At 35.5% G+C, this 22,376-nt stretch overlaps 1 protein-coding gene across 5 annotated transcripts in view; it reads right to left on the bottom strand.

Moving 5' to 3' along the window:
- Nucleotides 1–21,148, bottom strand: part of LOC121376835 (ras-related GTP-binding protein C-like) — a 34,126-nt gene extending 12,978 nt beyond the window's left edge. For 2 of the 5 annotated variants that reach the window (XM_041504620.1, XM_041504619.1), the window contains exons 1-9: nt 21,137–21,148; nt 20,267–20,403; nt 17,843–17,937; nt 15,564–15,697; nt 13,827–14,026; nt 12,146–12,260; nt 11,078–11,220; nt 10,047–10,085; nt 6,169–6,192 (exon numbers count right to left, since the gene is read on the bottom strand). In XM_041504620.1, the coding sequence (XP_041360554.1) occupies nt 6,169–6,192; nt 10,047–10,085; nt 11,078–11,220; nt 12,146–12,260; nt 13,827–14,026; nt 15,564–15,697; nt 17,843–17,937; nt 20,267–20,403; nt 21,137–21,139 (890 nt within the window). In that variant the 5' untranslated portion in view covers nt 21,140–21,148. The remainder of the gene's footprint in view (nt 1–6,168; nt 6,193–10,046; nt 10,086–11,077; nt 11,221–12,145; nt 12,261–13,826; nt 14,027–15,563; nt 15,698–17,842; nt 17,938–20,266; nt 20,404–21,136) is intronic. The other 3 variants (XM_041504622.1, XM_041504623.1, XM_041504624.1) reach the window with 3 other exon arrangements.
- Nucleotides 21,149–22,376: the final 1,228 nt, after the last annotated feature.

Below are 22,376 nucleotides of genomic sequence, written 5' to 3'. Positions count from 1 at the left end.
TCTCATGTTCCTTATTCTTTGCTTTGAAAAAATTATTATGTAAAAGTGTTTCTTTAAATCTTACACCTGAAAACAGATAATGCAAAATTGTACATCTTTATTCCTTAAAACAGATCACGTAAAATGGTACATTCATGATTCTAAAACAGATAATGAATATTGTATATTTCATATTCCATGAGGTAAAACTGAATTCCCTATTACTTACACTTACACTTGAAAACAAATCAGGTAAAATTGTATATTCCTTATTCCTGAAAACAAATCAAGTTTTTTTGTTTCATTCCTTACTCCTGAAAACAGATTACATAAAATTTAATATTGTTTATTCTTGAAAAATTATTTTAATTTCATACTAAATACATATATGTAGATGGTTTGCTAACATTTTAAAAACTGAATTTCAGTAACATTTTCCCTAGTGTGAGCATGTATATCTGGCCCCACACATTTCAACAAATACATAATTTAGTAAGCATAAAATGATAATAAATTTAGTAAAGCCAAACTAGATAATAATATTTCATGATGCCAGCCATTAGTATACTTTATAATTATGTACAAAGCCAAACCAGCTCAAGACTTATTTCTGCTTTCAGTTTTAATTTTCGGACTTTAAAAAACCCCTATCAGTTAAGCCTAATAGTAACAAACACTTTGAATTGTACATTTGTAGAACTTGTTTTTCACTAAACTTACCTTCTGCATAAAACAAAAGAAAGAAATGTTTTATTTAACGACGGGCTCAACACATTTTATTTACGGTTATATGGCGTCATACATATGGTTATGGACCACACAGATTTTGAGAGGAAACCCGCTGTCGCCACTATATGGGCTACTCTTCCGATTAGCAGCAAGGGATCTTTTATTTGCGCTTCCCACAGGCAGGATAGCACAAACCATGGCCTTTGTTGAACCAGTTATGGATCACTGGTCGGTGCAAGTGGTTTACACCTACCCATTGAGCCTTGCGGAGCACTCACTCAGGGTTTGGAGTCGGTATCTGGATTAAAAATCCCATGCCTCGACTGGGATCCGAACCCAGTACCTACCAGCCTGTAGACCGATGGCCTGCCACGACACCACCGAGGCCAGTTTGCATAAAACAGGTCTTGCCTTTAAAAAAAAATTTATTTGGGAGTACTTAAAGTACTTTGTGCCTATTAAGTATTAATATCTAAATGGTTAAAAATAAATTAAATTAAATTAAATTGACGTAAATATTAAATAAAATTCATGTTGTAAACATTTCATGACAAAATACACTTGACATTGCAGCTTGTTTTCTTGTTTTTGATCTCACTACTTTGTGTACAACGGATAGTTTTGCTTCTATTCTGAACTCAAGGTCTGTTTTGTTTTGGCACCATAATGTTATTAACAGCCACTGAAGGTTTGTAGATATTCCGAAATGAATTGCACATTATGTTAATGTAATTCAAGTTGAATGTTTCCGTGGGTTCATGAGGTGATATGTCTTGAGGTAAGCTTGTTTGTAATTTGGTAGTGATTTTATTATGAAGATATATAATTTGGATAGTGTTTATTTCTTTGACTTTGCTAAAACCTACAGCCATAATATAAGCTAACTGCAAGCCTGAGTTGTAGTTGGAAAAAACATTTAAATTTCTTGTCAACCTTATTTTCGAAGCAATAGACTGCTAAACTCGTGTCATTAAAATGATTTGTTTTGATAAACTGTCTCAACAGCATATTCTGTACAAAATTTATTAATCACACCCATCAGTGAGAACATAATGCATTATCGATTTAAAGACATATGATGACTTGGGGCCTAATTCAGTGAACTCTCGCAACTTTGCGATCTCGCAGTGCAATGCTAAAAGACTTGCAAAGAGGATGCTTTGTTGTCTAGCAGAGCCTAAGAGACCTTTGTGAATTAGGCCTCAGGTCACCAGGGCCCCATTCCACAAAGCGATCTTAGGACTACTATCGCTGTAAATACCTACCATCACGACCTGAATTTTTGTTCTACGATCACCAGCCCTTTCCACAACACGGTGTAGCTTACTATCATCCTAAATTATTGTGAAAATGTATAATTGGTATGAGATAGTTGTAAGCCACTAACGTAGATGTCAAATGGCTGTTAGATGATGATTTGATCATTTTCTAAGAAGGTTACTAACTTTTTTATGTATAAATGTATCTAATATATAACAAATACTTTTTATGAAACTTGGCGTAAAAATACAGGAGATAACTCTCAAGTCTTATGGATTCAGCAATTATCGTTTAGCAAACAAACTGACAAAATTACTTTATGGATGTCCGATACCAATGAATGCATCAAAGATTTTCTGAAAAGTCGGTAACCAATTTATTACTTAACTAATTCAGACTTCTTTGCAAATATTTTAATCATTAAAGGGGCACTTATGACTACTGTAAGGTTGCTTTGTGGAACGGCTGTAAAGTTTACAGTGCCAGTTGTAAAACTCACCGTAAGTCAATACAATTAACCTTAGCTACAGTTCTTTTGAAGAACATGGCTCAGAGCCATACCAAAATCCAGTGAACAAGCATGATCAAAATTGATTGCTCTGTGATGTAGAAGTTAAACTTAAAGAATGAAATTGGCTGCTCTCTTAACAAGCACGGTAAATATGTTTTAGTTGGAAAAGATGTTTAACTTTCTTTTCAACCTCATTTTTGAGGATATGTAAGAAACAGAAAAAAAGAAAGAAATGTTTTATTTAACGACGCACTCAACACATTTTATTTACGGTTATATGACGTTAGACATATGGTTAAGGACCACACAGAATTTGAGAGGAAACCCGCTGTCGCCACTACATGGGCTACTCTTTCCGATTAGCAGCAAGGGATCTTTTATTTGCGCTTCCCACAGGCAGGATAGCACAAACCATGGCCTTTGTTGAACCAGTTATGGATCACTGGTCGGTGCAAGTGGTTTACACCTACCCATTGAGCCTTGCGGAGCACTCACTCAGGGTTTGGAGTCGGTATCTGGATTAAAAATCCCATGCCTTGACTGGGATCCGAACCCAGTACCTACCAGCCTGTAGACCGATGGCCTAACCACTACGCCACCGAGACCGGTGTGTAAGAAACAGAGTGCTAAACTTGTGTCTATTACAAAGTATTAGATATGGTACTATTTATCATACAACTAGCCATTCTCCATGCACAACTTAAATGTCTGGCATATCTCGAACAGCATTCTTATACTGACATTGCTACATTTCCAGTATATTCAAAGTGCAATAGTAGGTATTAGCATAGCCAAGGTCAAAATGGTGCAAAGATATATTATTAAGATACTGAAGGAGAAAGCAGAATTTATAGCACTGGATACCTGGGTAATAAGTGTAAAACAATGGATTATTGGAAATTGGAATTAATATTATATCTGAAATCAGCTATTTGTTAATAGCTTTATAACAACTATACTTAACTACCTTTCCACAGACCTGTCACAATACAAAGCCACGTCTTCTGTATCACTCTTTTAACAAAATCACAATTCAATGCATTAAACTTTTAAAATACTTTTAAGTTATATTGATCCCAATACATATTATATAATAAGAATTCTGTTAATTCATATGTTCAGAATTTTCCATCTTTGATGTCCTCTAGTCCTGCCCTGTTTATATGACGAGTTAGATCTAGAGTGCAGCCTGTGTTGAAAACTGTCCATTTTTTTTCAGACTAAAAGGTCATTAAAGGGACAGATCCTAGTTTCGACCCGTGAAAATTAACACCAAGTTCAGTTAACCTACAAACCTGTAACACATTTGTATAAAGTTACAATTGAGTGAAACATGAGTCTGTGACTTTGAAATGATGAAATACCCTCTAAAAATAGACTAAAACTTGACTCCATAACTGTTACTTCTCAGACACACATGCATTTTAAAAAATATGAGAAATGCATTTTGTGATATTAAAAACACCAGGATGACCAAAAACACTTCGAATGTACGGAAATTGGTAATCTAAACAATAAAATCTAAGTAAATATGATTTTAGTTATCAAAAATGGTTATAATAGTCAAAAATATGCGTTAGTGTTTAAAAACTAGGGTATGTCCCTTTAAGAACCTGTATCCAAAATACACATTTCTTAAATCTGATGGCACAAAACTTTTAGTTTTATTATCTTAAAGCTCACTTACAACATTAAACTGGTATCTCTACTAGTACAAAGACCACAAAAAGTTTGACACCACTAGAGCACAATGATTTATTAATCATCGACTGTTAAACATTTAGTCATTTTAACATATAGTCTTAAAAAGGAAATCTGCAATACTTTTCCCATTAGTAGCAAGGGAATTGTATATGCACCAGCTCACAGACAGAACAACACATACACAGCCAGTGGGCAACATTGTGCCCCACTACAAGAAGAAACGCCACACCGCTATCTAAAATACAGACTGATAGAAAGTTTGTCTTGTTTAATGACACCACTGATTTATTAACCACTGGCTTCTGGAATCCCACTACATTTTTCCATTAGTGGAAAGGGATCTTTTATATGCACTATCCCACAGATAGGGTAACACATACCACAGCCTTTGATATACCAGCATTAGCTAGAATGAGAAACAGCCCAATGTGCCCACTGACAGGGATCTATACCAGCAGACTGATAGCATCAACCAGTTTTTAACAAGGATGTCGGGTTTCTTCGTGTAGCTTTTGTACTAGTCACTAACATGTTAGTTTAATGTTATAAATAAACTTTAAAAATATCAAACTAAAGCTCTGAAGCATCAGATGTAGAAAAATGTGTGTATTTATGACGCAGTAGTTGGCAACCATTTGTTTGTTTACAATTGACTGGCCTCGATGTTACAGTGGTTAAGCCATCTGACTTACAGGCTGGTAGGTACAGGGTTTCGCAGCCCAGTACCGGCATAAGGCCACTACACCGTCCTCTCTCACTAACCACTAACCATCTAACCCACTGTCCTGGACAGACAGCCCAGATAGCTGAGGTGTGTGCCCAGGACAGCATGCTTGAACCATAATTGGATATAAGCCCGAAAATAAGTTGAAATAAAATGAAAAAAGTGGAAAATTGACCACCTATTACACAGAGTAATATCTAGCCCTGACCAAACATATAAACAGGGCACGGCTAGTAGAACACACTTTGATATAAAAATCTGTATTTGTATTTATCCTACAACTTACCCATGATATCCATGTCATAAATCCATGTGATCATTTTAGTGTATTAACCCGGTTAATAATGGTATGCAAATTTATACGGTCTCTAGGTAATGTGTTGCTGTGGATGGATCATTTGCTTACAAGCCAATAAGACCTGTGTATCTGAGCATAACATTTTCAAAGATTTAGTTAAAATGTCAAACTAATTTGTGCTAATCGTGATGACATCATATTACCGATGGCGGCGACTTTAGTACTGTGATTAACTAAAAATTGAATTAAAATATTACTTTAGAAGTGTTATAGGATAAATAGAATTCACTACTTGTGTTGTTTAATATGTAACTTATCAACCTCGTCTTTCCATATTAAAAAATACTCGTGATGAATTCTCTATTTATACTACAAATCTCCATGTGATATATAATATTAAGAAAACCTCATCACTGGATCAGCTTTATATTATAAATGACTTCAGACGAAGCAAAATATTTTGGAACTACCTACATGAAAGTTAAAGCAAACTGATTTTATATTTCTATCTGCATGAATTAAAGACTTAAGGCATGTGAAATTATTGCCAGCCAGCAGGAAAGATGTGAGATAATAAAACTAAAAATACATAGGAATGATAATAATAATAATAATAATAATGATAATAATAATAATAATAATAATAATAATAATAATAATAATATCAATACTAGCAATTATTATAATATTTTTTTTTAATTTCATTTTTTTAAAATTAATACGTAAAATAATCAAATATAATTACAGTGATAATAATAAATATATAATAATAATAACAATAATAACAATTTTTTATAAAAATTAGTAACTGAAATAATAATAATAATAATAATAACAAAATAATTTTAAAAAAAATAAAAAAAATAAAAAGGAAGCAAAACACAGAATAAAACAAAGGGAAGGTGTGTGATGGAAATGAACTGCTGGAATTTTGTTTTACTTGTGTGCGATGGATCTGGTTACCTTGTGAGAACGAGGTCATTCGTACTGAAAAACAAAACACGACTATAACCAGTAGCACACAGTTCAGTGCATACACTTAAAGGAGAGGACAGTTAAGGCATTTGGCTTGGTATGCATATTCAACGATATATAATGCACATTATTGCTTAATATCAATACGTATAATCGTATAGTTAATTAATAAAACGGTTAAATGTTACGGCTATTATATATAACGGGCGCAGCCATTTTGTACCTTCTCAGTGAGTACGCCCTCTGGCGAGCTGGTGGTTATGTAATACTTAACGCGTAACGTCAGGAATGAGCCTTAGAACTAGAGAAACACAATCTACCTGTTTTTTGCGGGATGATAAATAGTCATGCATTGCAATGTTCTGTAATAATACACATCCCAGTAAGCCAGCAATAAGTATATCAATATATACATATATTATTTTTCAATACAAAATAAAATACCATTGTCAAAGTGGCTACACAAGTCGAAACAATTAACAATGTTTTGCCCATGCATTAACATACGTACTGAAATGATACACAGTGTGTTTTCTTAGTTAATTGGTCTATGCCGTTAGTCGCTTCTACCTGTGATTCCTAATTGGCAGGTGTGTATTTGATTGGTAACCAGATGAGCCAATTAATTGACGCTGTCTAGACACAAAAATACATACCGGTATTGTGGAATATTACCTGTCGCCCCTAAAATTGTAATGGACATGGTTTTATTAGTGTAAATAGTGCTGTAAAACTATTGATTAAGTAGACTATTCCATCTAAAACCACAGAACTAACCAATTACGTAGTCCCAAAGAAAAGAAAATTATCACTTGGGTATTGTGGGTTGTCGTTTTTGCTCCAACGTAGCATATCAATAGGCCTAATAGTGTACATTTTTCCTTTGGATTATTTAACAGAGAAAAATACTATAACCCCATTTTGTTCCATTAATGCAACTTGAAATATATTTAGTTAAATAGTTTATTATATTATTAAGTCATTTATGCTGTTTTACAAGTCAGGTTGATCAAAGAGAAGCGGCTTGTCGAAAATTACTGCTTTTGTTTACACTGTACATACAGGAGATGGTCAGGAGCTGACGTCACTTCACCCCAAGCTATCCCACCTGACGTCACAAAAACGAAACAAAATGGCTGCCCCCAGTTAGCAGGAATAATCATGTTTTTTTATTAACTCTAAAATTACGCGTTTTTCATTTGCTAAAGTGTCAGTATGTGTTGGTGGTCCGGGCATGCATCTTTCCAACACATAAGGCTCTTGTTTGAGTTGACCCTACCTTTAAGAAAAAAAGAAAGAAATGTTTTATTTAACGACGCACTCAACGCATTTTATTTACGGTTATATGGCGTCAGACATATGGTTACGGACCACATAGACAATGAGAGAGGAAACCCGATGTCGCCACTTCATACGCTACTGTTTTCGATTAGCAGCAAGGGATCTTTTATATGCACCATCCCACAGACAGGTTAGTACATACTATGGCCTTTGATATACCAGACATGGTGCACTGGCTGGAATGAGAAATAGCCCAAAGGGGCCACCGATGGGGATCGATCCTAGACCGACTGCGCATCGAGCAAGCGCTTTACCACTGGGCTACATCCCACCCCACACACACTTCAGGTGCAATACAACACAGGACTGAGAACACTCAGAGAACCAGTGGTATGTAGCTGTATTATCCACATGGTTCAACATAACCAAGTTAATAAAAAGCATACGAAGCACACAACATGCCCCTCACGCCCCTCAAATAGTGAATCTTAAGGGTGTATACTACCAAATCAAATCCCATAGACAACAATAGTAACATATGTGGCTAAAACTCCTACCTGCAACGTATCAACCGACATAAACGCCACGGATATAAATACCGGTACTACCACCTCTCACACTTAAAGTGAATCAGAAAAAATTGGGGGTCAAGCTGCTCGTTTCTGAGATAACGGGTAGCGTCTATGACTACCCTAGTTCCGCACAAAATTCGAGTACTTTTTTTTACAGGTACCCCATACATGTTTCAAGCAAAAGGCTACTTGACACATTGGTACTAGATGAAATAAAATTGCATATTTTTTTTACCCTGATGAAACTATTATTTTTTACAACCAACACACTCACATTTATAACCAATCACAGGACTTGTGGTGTTCACTTCTCTATCAAAAGTTGGGTGCACCTCGAACTTTGACCCAGCTGGAAGTTATTTGGTTTAGTACTACCTTAAGGCAGAGATGAATTTTACTTGTAGAATGCTGGAAATTGCACCGACGGGGATCAATCCTAAACCGACCGCGCATCAAGCGAGCGCTTTATCACGGGGCTACGTCCCGCCCCCTAAATGTGACGGAAATTTAATTATATCAGTATCAATACTGCTCAATCCACATCATAACTGGTGAAGATAACTCAAATTTACTTGTTAAGAAAAGGACTGAGATATGGAATGGGATAGCAAAAATGTGAGAAGAAAACAAATTAAAAAACCTAACTAATCTTCTTAAACTAAAGAAAAACTTTAGTCAGAAAGGTATTGAATTGTTAATTAAAATGAGAAATAGCTGAAAGCAATTAAAGACCTGAGCTATATTTCTAAGCAGTTATACAAAGTTATGCCTACCTACAAAGGGCATCCGACAGTTACAAATAACAAACAACGGTTCCGCAGCTAAAAATATTAATGTGCTGTCAGAGAATTTTTTTTTTTAGCACGTCTGTCCTGGGCACATATCCTAGTCTGTGCAGCTAATGTTTACGTGACCAGGTGGTCGTTATCCACATTTTTGTAAACTAATATATAGTTGTCACACCAACCACTGCATAGAGTATGGCTATTTCCAGTTGTTGCTACACAAACATAGGTTACAAAGAGCTTCTGTGAGTTTCCAATCCATTCCACATCCACATGTAGAAGTTAAAATTTACTTCCAGTTCATGCCTGGTGCTTATAAAACTCTTAACTAATGCCATGATAACGCCATACAAATTGTATATGCGTGACGTCATTAGAGATTGAGTCTGGACTCTAAAAGTTTTATAAAGGATAATAAGCACGGGCCTTGTTCAATTTAATTTTTTGGGTGTGACAACGATAAATGACAAAAGATATGGTTTAGTTAGGTTTCAGTTATGACGTCACGTCATACGAAAGCAACGATACAGTCTCAGATATGTTATATGACAGCAACGCAAACCTCCTAAGACATTTGGTGTATGTATGCCTATTTGCTTCAATGCATTTTCGCTGCCGATGTGTCAAAATGTAACAAACTTTCACAGCACATTACTGCGCATTCAGGAAACCGAAGTTAGTGTGTCAGCAGTTATAAAGATATCTCAAGTGTCCTTTATAAACAAGTGACTGGTAAACAAAGAGTGGTTTATAATAGAATTGGTTGTACATCGAAGGATGTTGAGAACAGCCGTTCAGGTTGGTAAAATATTTTACAACTGTAATTTTCATTCTCCATAATTTTTATTAAATAGAAATACCATCTAAATGTTGATAAATTGTTTGTTATTTAAAAAAATAATAACATGTATCATTACAATCGGTGTATCTGTCATGTGATTTTACAGTACTGATAATGTAAGCATTAATGTGTCATAACCTATGCATTGAGGTTACCAGGCCCATATTTTGTGGATATCTGGTCACAAGTTATCAGACACTATGCTTATTTCAACACCTGAATAACTGGTTCACTTAGCTTCGTGATGATATTTTTTATATAGAGATTAAAACGCATGCTGCTCTTACTCGAATGCAGCAGACACAATACTGAATGCCCTTTGTAGCCAGGTGGCTGATATACAAAGTGTCCTTCTACACCAAGTACTCCTGTATGTAAATGACAAACCTGCTTTCCCTTGTCACGGAAGACAGACGAACAGACTCCCTAACAAGACAGATTGATATAGTCACATTTTATTTCAAGTCGGTAAAATAAATTTATGTAATGGTTTATATTTTGTTAGAAATTAACTGAGTTTTTGAAGTTTAATAGATAATTTGGCAAATTTATCTGCTTACCCAGAGCAAGCTCTACATGTTAGTGTACATATAAAATACTAAACTCGTTTTCATTAGATGTAATTTTTACAAAACCACTGAATTTCCAATGTTAGTATCTGTCCAAATGAAAGTGAGTTCAAATACCATTAAAAATGGTACCTAGCGAAAACGAGTGTGGTATTTTATTTATTACCCACCTTCAAATAATTTAAAATTTGACAACTGATGTTCACCAGGTGGGTAATAATTTTGAATATCATAGGTGCCTCGTTTAAAACACTGCACGCACTCTCTAGATAAATCGTACGCAGATCTGACGCTATAACTCCAGAAGCCAGGTTCATCACCAAAGTAGTCAAGAATATAATCCAGAGTAATAAAAGTACACTTGAGTAGCTTGCCCCAAAAATAGCTGATGATTATGTCCTTACACTTTTCTGATTTAGAAGGAAGGAAGGAATGTTTTATTTAACGACACACTCAACACATTTTAATTATGGTTATATGGCAAAAATAATGAGAGGAAACCCGCCATGCAACAGGCAGTGATAAAAATAAGCACCACCGGACAAGTACATCTAGAAATCTATTTGTTCACCAATATTTTCACTTTTGAGTAGTATATATGGTTTGTTTTATTAAAGTACAAAACTGTACAAGGATGATGTTTTTGAGTGCTCAAAAAGAAACTGCATTGTACATTTTTACTGGCTGGAATGGGAAATAACCCAATGGGCCCACCGACGGGGATTGATCCTAGATTGATCGTGCATCAAACGAGCACTGTACCACTGAGCCATGTTCTGCCCCAAAGTATCTGTATGCAAGATATGGTCCGGACAAGGATTTACTGTTATGTATTAAACGTCCACCTACCCATATATACAGGACACGTCAATAACGACGTCGATCATGTCACAACATAACTCGTAACACTGCATGTCTACCGGGGAGCTGTCTGTCGCTATGTAGATCTTACTGACTACATCAAATAAAAACGCCTTCTCAATACCAGAATTCTAAAATAGAGAAATAGAGAAAATTTCATACACACGTTGAAGAGAACATCATTCATCTTTTTTTGTAACTCTTTACAACATCTTTATTAATAACACAAATATGTGTGATAACAATTTACAGACATATGACTGGTTGCTCTAAGGTGATGACCAGGTCATCATTGCCATACCATCCAATGAAAAAAAAAAAAAGCACCATCAAAATCGATTACTCTGTGAGTACAAGTTAATGTGAAACTGATTTCTCTGTGTTGAATTATGTTAACTAATTAGTTAGGTTCGCAAATAAGTTTTTTAGCTGGAAAAGATGTTTCATAATATTATATTATTTTAAAACTGGTTTTTTAAAGACATGTAAGCAATAGAACACTGCATTCACGTCCGTTTTAAAACAACTTGTTGTGAAGACATATGGCATCTAACGGCCACTCATGTACATTGTAGTATTCTCTATATAATGTATGAATAATATACAGACGTGATCTTTAATACTGTAAATTTTGGAAGCAGATACTAAACATTGAGCAGTTTCAATTTTATACCACTTTTACTTGTATAAACTTTACTCTAATTTTATGTAAATTTAAACCAATCATTTTTCAGTTTAAACTGAAAGTTAAAGTCTGTTTTGTTTATCGACACTACTAAAGTACATAGATTTATTAATCAATGTCAAACATGTGGTAATTTCCACATATAGTCTTACGGCAGAAACATGCTACACATTTTTCCATTAGAAGCAAGGGATCTAATATATGCATCATTCCACAGACAGGATAGCATATACCACGGCCTTTGATATACCAGTTGTGGTGCACTGGCTAGAACGAGAAATAGCCCAATGGTCACACAGATGGGAATCGATCCTAGACCGACTACACATCAGGGGAGTGCTTTACCAATGGGCTACAAAATGTTAACTTACCGATATTAATATGTTGAGAAGATTTTCAAGAATAGGCAACTGTGGTATTAATTTCTGAACCACTTTACTGAAAGCCTCAAAGATGGAGTGGTCGTAAATGCTGGTCAGATGAAAACTGAAAATAATAGTTAAAATGTTAATAATCTTACCAATTACTTAACATGTGATAGTTAGATAACAATTTCTATTTTAAAGAGGTATATCTATTCAGTTACCAAACAATAGCATTTCTTCTAGTCTTTTTGACAACATCCCTAATGGCTATACAACAAACAAACAAAAAGTGAAAAAAGAAACATGTTTCAAAAGTTACTTCCCTTGAATGCTTTTGTTAATGTTTCTTCTCCATCTCCATCACGCGACACCACACAATATAGTGGTGGGAATTGGTTGGATTTTCATGTTTGATGATTGGTTAGTTGAACCAACCAATCATCATTTATAATAATTTTAAACTTTTTTTTCATTTGTTTTTTTTGCTTATTGATACCACTGAAGCATATTGTTATTCAAGGTATCCACAGCTAGTTCTGGCACTCGCCAAATTCGCCAATTGCGAATTTCAAAAACAATTGGTGAATTTATTTTAATTTGTCAAAAACATTTTATGGAATAATTGATATTTTGTTAAAAAATATCTGTTTCTTCCATTTTTGAAAAAAAGAAAGAAATGTTTTATTTAACGACACATCCAATACATTTTATTTACGGTTATATGGCGTCAGACATATGGTTATGGACCACACAGATTTTGAGAGGAAACCCACTGTTGCCACTACATGGGCTACTCTTTCCGATTAGCAGCAAGGGATCTTTTAGTTGTGCTTCCCACAGGCAGGATAGCACAAACCATGGCATTGTTGAACCAGTTATGGATCACTGGTCGGTGCAAGTGGTTTACACCTACCCATTGAGCCTTGCAGAGCACTCACTCAGGGTTTGGAGTCGGTATCTGGATTAAAAATCCCATGCCTCGACTGGGATCCGAACCCAGTACCTACCAGCCTGTAGACCGATGGCCTAACCACGACGCCACCGAGGCCGGTCTTGAAGTCTGATAGATAATTTGGCAAAATGTTCAACTGACCCAGAGCTAGTGGATATAAAAGTGAAGAATAAAACTACTAAACATGTAAAGTTGTCACTTTTATTTTTATCTGAAAATTTTCTCTCTCAAATAAATTTAAGATAAATTAATGTAAAATTGATTTAACTATTTTTATTGTAGGGTATAATGTATATTATGTGTTTAGGCAAAATGGTAATGCCATATAAACATTACATTTCGCAGATCAATCTGCAAATAATACAGAGTTGAAATTTACAGTTACTGTCTTTATAGATACCATTCGGGCCACTTCAGGAATTTTCGTAGCATAAGGTATGGATATGTTTGCTTATAAATATAATCGATTACCAGAAATTGTAATCAATTAGTTGGAATTAGGATTTTACCAACCAACCTTCGATTATTCCAATTAATCGGACCATCACTAACACAAGATAAGTGCCTCATACAAAGATAGCTGATTATAACAAAACAACATTACGATTTCATTGGTTGCTTTGCAATCGATTACTTTTATACACGGTACTCATATCATTGGCATAACCTTTAGACAAGAAAGTTTCCTCCAACATGTCAAGATTGTTAAGAAAGTTCAAGAGAAATGTTAATCACCTTAAATGTATTTTCTCCAATCCTGTGTCGGCCAGATCATCGCACGCCCTCTGGTGGATGTCTCTCTGCGTCTCGATCTTGTGATCGTCCGACAAGCCGTCGACTTTATGAATGAAAACCTCAAACTTGATGTTGGTGTTAATCTTGTAGGCTCGAGACACAGTTGAGTGAAGGCGTGACAGTGCTTCCATGTAATCATCCTAGGTTAACATAAACATGTCTTTTAGTTTTACAACAATTAATTGTGTTTAATTATTGTTTATCGTTTAATTATCGGTCAGTACTTCATGAAAATTATTTAACTCATTACTGTTAACGGTTAATTTAATAATATTATAAACTATGAGCTGTAGGGTTTAAATTTATTTTACTGTATACTTAATCTTTGCATTCCAAATAAATTAATGAATGAATGTTTAATGTTTAACGACACCCCAGCACAAAAATACACATCAGCTATTGGGCGTCATAAAAGGTATAATTCCAAATACTGAGTAAAAAGGGTTACTTCTACTTTTACAATCACGTATGTCTTACAAAATAACCTCTGTTAAATGTTCCAAACTGTATCCCAAAACAAGGACACCCTATATGCAGTGCCGGATTTATATGGGAGCAAAGTGGGCAACTGCTCTGGGCCCACCTGCCAGAGAGACCCCTAGACTAAGGACTTCCTTTATTAAAAAAAAGTGTAATAATTATAAAAGTACATAGTTCATTTTTTATTTGTCACGTAATTTAATTTCTATGTTGACGTTGCCCCCGAAACTGAAGTGCCCCCCCCCCCCCCCCCCCCCCCCGGTCTAAATCCGACCCTGTTTACCTGTGATGTCATTTTGATGTTTTCAGTACATACACTATTTCGGTATGTAAATTTTACACAGGTCAAACAAATACACCACCATTCAAGAAAAAAAATCATACAAACTATGTCACTATTTAAGAGAGTTAACTCTTGGTCTCTTTTCCTTTTAGCCAAAAGCAATTTTAATGCAGGATGTTATCAATTTTTTTTATAAAATTGAAATAGCTTTATTGGAAATGAAAACAAGCATAACGTCATCTCCTGATACTTGGCAAAAAGTTTGTTTTTACTTTATTATAATGAAGGAAATGTTTTATTTAACGACACACCCAACACATTTTATTTACAGTTATATAGCATCGGACATATGGTTGAGGACCACACAGATATTGAGAGAAGAAACCCGCTGTCTCCACTTCATGGGCTACTCTTTTCGATTAGCAGCAAAAGATCTTTCATATGCACCATTCCACAGACAGGATAACACATACCATGGCCTTTGATATACCAGTCGTGGTGCACCGACTGGAGCAAGAAATAGCCCAATGGGCCCACCGATGGGGATCGATCCCAGACCAAGAACGCATCAAGCGAGCGCTTTACCACTGGGTTACATCCAGCCTCCCTAACTTTATTATAAAATTAACCTTTAACATTTCTTTTATTTTTACAACAGTTTACCGTTTTTAATTATGGTTTATTGGTCATAAATAGATGATAATTTTGGCACTCGTTACTGTTACAGGGCAACCAGACATGTGGTCCGAAAATTAAAAATACCTTTCACCTTCATGTTCAAATAAGTAATTACTGCTCTTGTACATCAGTTGCATTTTTTGACATTAAAACCTTGCTTACATTGATTTCATGATTTACAACACTACATGAGCAGTTAAAGGGTTAATACTGCATCATCTGACTGCTTACGTTACCTGTGCATCGATGACAAATATTAACGCCCCACATCCACCAAAAATGTTTTCCGAGTCAAAGGTTGGGTCGAAGAAATCAATATGACCTGGCAAGTCCCAGATTTGAAACTGAACAAATGAACTGTTAGACACATCTGAAAAACAAATACAAATTGCAAATAAAAACAAGTGAGCTATATTAACGGTCTATTTGTTACTTAAAGAGCACACAACAAATTTTACTGCCTGTGTTATAGGCTATTACATCTCTGCAATGATATAAGTAAAGAAGAAAAAAAGATGCATATTTTTTACACATTAAAGCATACATCCATTATTGGATTTTATAGATAAATATTGAAACAAATGTATTTATAACAGTCTGTTCCTGATTTATCCCCGATATTAACACAAACACACTATTTTAACACCGTCACAAATGTGGGCCCATTGGGCCATTTGTTGTTCCACCCAGTGCTCCACAATTGGTTTAACAAAGGCCATGGTATGTACTGTCTTGTCTGTGGGATGATGCATATCAAAGATCCCTTGCTGCAAATCGGATCAATTATCCCAATGTGTGGCAGCAGTGGGTTTCCTCTCATTATCTATGTGGTCCTTAAAGGAATGCTAAAGCAAGGCTTTTGGACTGGTGTGCATATTCAACGATACACAATGCACATTATTGCTTAATATCAACAAGTATAATCGTATAGTTAATTAATAAAATGGTTAAATGTGACGGCTATTATATATAACATCCCAGTAAATATGCCCTCTGGCGAGCTGGTGGTTACGTAATACCTATAGTGTCACATCAGAAATTAGTCTTCAAACTGAAGAAACAAAACATACCTGATTTTTGCAGATGCATCGCAATGTTCTGTAATAATATCCATCCCAGTAACACAGCAACGTGTATATGTGGTTTATTTTTCAATACAAAATAAACCACCATTGTCAGTGTTGAAATAACTGTATTATATTTTGTATATAAATTAACCCACGTACTGAAATAATAGTCGGGGTGTTTTCTTGGTTAATTGGTCTTTTCTTTCCGTGGCCTGTACCTGTGGTTCTTGATTGGCAGGTGTATATTTAGACGGTCCCTAGACACTGTGTCCAGACACACTAAAAAGATGTGCCTCTTTTATTAAGATCACAGGGTATTGTGTGATAACCACAAATCGTAATGGACTTTACCATCTTTATTACTGTAAGTAATTCTGTAAAACCCTTGATTAAGTAGACTTTCCCCATCTAAAATCACAAAACTGACCAATTATGTAGTCCCAGAGAGAAAAAAAAAGTATTACTTGGGTATCGTGAGTGGTCGTTTTTGCTCGAACGTATCCTACCAATAGGCTTAATAATATGCATTTTTTCTTTGGATTTCTTAAAAGAAAAAAAATACTATAACTCCATTTCATTATATTGATGCAAATTGAAATATATTTAGTTAAATAGTTTATTACTACAAGTCATTTATGTTGTTTTACAAGTCAGTTTGATGAAAGCGAAGCACCTTGTCGTAAATTAAGAGTATTTGTTTACACTGTGCCTAATAAAGAAGTTGGACCTGAGCTGACGTCACTTCGCCCCAAGCTATACCACCAGACGTCACAAAAACGAAACAAAATGGCTGCCCCTAGTTAGCAGGAATAAACATGGTTTTTTATTAATTCTAAAATTACGCGTTTTTCTTTTGTTAAAGTGTCAGTATGTGTTGGTGGGCCGGGTATGCATCTTTCTAACACATAAGGCTCTTGTTGGAGTTTAGTCTACCTTTAACTAGGGGTCACACTTGGAAAAAATTGTTTCAGCCACTTTCAGATATGTAGGGTATGTTTGAAAATTATTAAAATGCAGCCAATTTATACAGCATTTTATAAGTCAAATACTGAATATTGTAGGCACTTTGTATAAAATGTGTGACGTAGCCCAGTGGTAAAGCGCTCACCTGATGCACAGTCGGTCTAGGATCGATCCCCATCAGTGGGCCCATTGAGCTATTTGTCGTTCCAGCCAGTGCACCACAACTGGTAAATCATAGGCTATGGTATGTGCCATCCTGTCTGTGGGATGGTGCATATAAAAGACCCTTGCTACTAATGGAAAAATGAAGCAGGTTTTCTCTCTTTGTATAAAAATTAGCAATTGGCTAATTAAAGAATGGGCAGGGTGAGCCCTGCTTAACCATACGTCCATATAACTGTAATTGAAAGAAGTTGTGTGTGTCATATTAAATAAACCTTTCCTTACTCTTTCTTCTTCAACTTAACATGACTTTTTTAACTTACCATCTTTGACAATCTTATTGGAGCTCTCTAAGAAAAGAGTTTCATTCGGCGACACTTTGTGGAAAACAACTTTCTGAATCGACGATTTTCCACTTCTAAAAAATAAAAGGTACAGTATGATATAAATATCATTAAAATCCAGGGTTAGTTAGCTCTGGATGAACAGTACAGAAAATTTCACCAAATTTTCTATTAAACCTTCAAAATTTATTACATGCAATTATTTTGCCAACTTAAAATAAAATTCACCAAGTGCTTTGAAAATGCGTGAATTTGGTGAGTGCCAAAGCTAGCTCTAACATGTTTACTGGTACACTATAAAATAAGAAGACTAATACATGTACATATAAACAACGATCGATATTACGGGACTTCTGGAATTTTTATAAACTCCACTAGCCATGGGATCAGTGATTTAAAAAATGTACTAGCCACAATTAAAAATTCATTAGCCCTACTTTACTTTAAGTTAATACAGTTTTATTAATTAATAGTAACGATCACATGTCACCTAAAGAGGGAATGAATGAATGAATGAATGAATGAATGAATGAATGAATGAATGAATGAATGAATGAATGTTTAACGACACCCCAGCACGAAAAATACATCAGCTATTGGGTGTCAAACTATGGTAATGCAAATAAATAAAGTGATGATCAACATCAATATAAAAATTCAAGGTTTAAACAAAAACAGTGTAAAGAACTGTGCAAAAATACAAATACAAATAACACAGAATTTTACGGACACCGAATTTTACTCTAAACTTCAATTTGTGCTGTATTGGCCATTCTCAAAGAGAATGTTACACCCCTGCACCACGGTGAGGTTACAGCATGCGCAGGGGCCTAAAGAGGGAGATAGAGCTTAAAAACACTAACATTGGGTGGATGGGGAGGCAGGATATTTATATTTACAAAATAGACTTCTGCAGCATTTGACTCTTTTTTTTTCACTAGTCGTCGGGCATGGCAGTAGTAGTTATTTACTAACCCAAGATTGAATATCACTAACCATGGGAGTGGTGCTACCATAATCTAGAAGCCCTGGTATTATGTAGCAACAGTGGCCATAAACCAAACTATTTCATATATTCTGGGCAGAATGTAGCCAAGTGGTACAGTGCTCGCATGAAGTAACATAAGTAGCAGGATCAATCACTCTCAATGAATGTAAGAAGGGGAAAGGGGGGGGGGGGGGGGGTTGTTGTTTTGTTTAACACCACCACTGGAGCACATTGATTAATTAATCATCATCAGCTATTGGATGTCCAATATTTGGTAATTCTGACTCGTAGTTATCAGAGGAAACCCGCTACATTTTTCCTAATTAATGCAGCAAGGGATCTTTTATATGTACTTTTCCACAAACAAGAAAGCACATACCACGGCCTTTGTGCAGTCGTGGTGCACTGGTTGGAATGAGAAAAAACCAAATCAGTTGAATGGATCCACTGAGGTAGTTCGATCCTGCTACGCAAGCATCGCAATGTTCTGTAATAATATCCATCCCAGTAAGCCAGCAATAAGTATATATTACTTTTCAATGCAAAATAAACCATCATTGTCAAAGTGTCAAAATAACTGTATTATGTTTTGTTCCTACATTAACCCACGTTCTGAAATGATAATCGGAGTGTTTTCTTAGTTAATTGGTCTTTTCTCTCCGTGGCCAGTACAGTGTACCTGTGGTTCCTGATTGGCAGGTGTATATTTTGGACGGTCACGGTCACCAAGTCAAGGTGTCTAGACACACAAAAATATGTGCATGTTTTATAAAGATCACAGAGTATTGTGGGGTAGCCGTGCGGCCACCCCTAAAATGATAATGGACATTATCAGCTGTCCTGCTTTATTACTGTAAATAATTCAGTGAAACCTTTGATTAAGTATACTTTCCCATCTAAAATTACAAAACTGATCAATTACATAGTTCCAAAGAAAAGAAAATTATCACTTGGGTATCTTGAGTGGTTGTTTTTACTCCAACGTACCCTACAAATAGGCCTAATAATATGCATTTTTTCTTTGGATTTTTAAGAGAGAGAAATACTATAACCCACTTTCGTTCTATTAATGCAAACTGAAATATATTTAGTTAAACAGTTTATTATATTATAAAGTCATTTATGTTGTTTCACAAGTCAGGTTGATAAAAGCGAAGTTGGTTGGAGCTGACATCACTTAGCCCCAAGCTAGAATTCCTGACACACCGGAAACAAAAGACAATGGCTGCCCCCAGTTAGCAGGAATAATCATGTTTTTTTATTAACTCTAAAATTATGTGTTTTTTATTTCTTAAAGTGTCAGTATGTCTTGGTCATCCGGGTATGCACCTTTTCAACACATCAGGCTCATATTTGAGTTGACCATCCCTTTAATGGCTCTAACCACATGTTTTTGCCATCAGTTATTTATTTACCTTCTCAGACCCATCAACAAAATTCTTGGTTTGTCCTCAGAACTGGCATTGGCTCCAACCACTTCATCGTCAGGTCCATAGCCAAAGCCCTTCGGAAACGATCCTACAAACGCCCCACCAGAATCATCATCAAAAGACTGAAATGTAAGAGGCAAAAACTGTTACTGTATGACTTTAATAAACTTACATACCAGGCATGTGTGCGGGGGTGGGTGGGGGGTGTTCGAGGATCAAAACCCTACCTCCTGCTCTAATTTTTTTCCCAAATACATTTCCAAGGAAGCATGTCTTGACACCCCACTCCCCCCACCCCACCCCACTCCCCTACTTGTGTCATTTTATTTATTAATATTAGAGTGAAACTCCGCTATTACAACTTGTTTTTATTAAAACTGGTTTTAATATTGAAGTGGTCGGTCAAATATCCAACATTACCCTCCTCCCCCCCCCCCCCCCCCATCTGTTAGATTTATGCCATGGTTTGTTTATGATTAGGGTCAGGGGTCGAATTTCAATTTTTGGGGCACACCACAAGTGTTGCCTTCGGTACAAAGCTAAAACAAGGGTACAAAGCTAAAACAAGGGTGCGAGAAGCGACTGTCATAGACTTTAGTAGTGGCAAGTTGGTTTTGGGGTGACTTGACCTGATGGGACCCATTCAGATTCACATTTTCAAGTTGTCAAAATACAGAAACTATTTTATAAAGTTCATGCTTAAATGTTCGACAAAACATGTTTCAGAAGAAATGATTTTCAAAAACACGGTATTGTTATAAACACATGTCGGTACTTAACAAATGTTACATTATAAAAGTAATAACTATGACTGTAAATACAAAAAGTGTCTTTTAACTACGAAACTTTACTCACCATCTTCCTCCATTAACAGATCATGTGACATTCGTCACAGTGAAATCACCTCTATTAACAGGTTCTGTTGGAAATTGCCCGCAAACCAGACATGGTCATTGACCTTTGAGTCAAAGTGATCAGCGTTTTGTTATCAGTTAAACGTAAAGTATACTTCATATGGTATAAGGATCACCTTTTTTAACAACGTATTTTTTTTAAAATTCCAACTGTTGAAATAAACCCGAAAACATTTGTTTGTGGGGGGTTTTGGGGTTTTTTTATTTTATTGTTGTTGTTTTGTTTGTTGTTTTTGTTGTGTTTTGGGGTTTTTTTTTGGGGTGGGGGGGTATTTGTTTTGTTTTGGGTTTTTTAAATGTGTTTCAAAGGTGTCTGTGTTATTATTAAATTTATAGTCCTTCTAATGCCTTTTTCATACAGTGGAATTTACTACAAGTTATTTTATTTCCGAGTCGACTGATTTGTAAATTGCACACACAAATTGTATTTCTTTATTATTTCCAAAACACGTTTACTTTTCTTCTTACGTCAAACAAAACTGAAATTGTATACAATTTTTTTTTTTTTTTAAATTCATAGAATGATGGGACGTATATAGTTGTAGGTTAATTGTATAAACATATGTATTATGTTGGAAAAGTTAGTTTGTGTTGTTTAACGACACCACTAGAGCCCATCGATTTATTAATCATCGGCTAATTGGTAATTTTGACATATAGTCTAAGAGAAGAAACCCGCTACATTTTTGTATTAGTAGCAAGGGATCTTTTATATGCACCATCCCACTGACAGGACGATACATACCACGGCCTTTGATATTCCAGTCGTGAAGCACTGGCTGGAACGAGAAACAGCCCAATGGGTCCACCGACGGGGATCGATCCCAAACCGACCGCATATCAAGTGAGCGCTTTACCACTGGGCTATGTACGGTGTTGGAAAAGAGTTAGAATTTGTTTTATTTAATTTTATTAATCATTAGTCTACCAGCCAAATCTGGATTCAACAAGTTGGGTAAAAAATTGCCAATGGTACCAGCTGTTAGGGGAGTCTATAGGGGTTAATACCAGGGTGGATGTAGGGTCTGAAAGTGGTGCAATTATTTTTTTACAGAAGCGTTTTCATGGTTACTAACAAAAAAAGACCACTAATACCTAAATTTGTTCTAACTCCTATGATATAATATATATATATTATAGTCTTAGAGAGGAAATCCGCTACATTTTTCCATTAGTAGCAA

This window comes from Gigantopelta aegis, chromosome 7, assembly GCF_016097555.1.
Source record: "Gigantopelta aegis isolate Gae_Host chromosome 7, Gae_host_genome, whole genome shotgun sequence".
Classification (NCBI taxonomy): domain Eukaryota; kingdom Metazoa; phylum Mollusca; class Gastropoda; order Neomphalida; family Peltospiridae; genus Gigantopelta; species Gigantopelta aegis.
The sequence above is the reverse complement of the archived record's forward strand: the minus strand, read 5'-3'. Positions and strand labels throughout refer to the sequence as shown.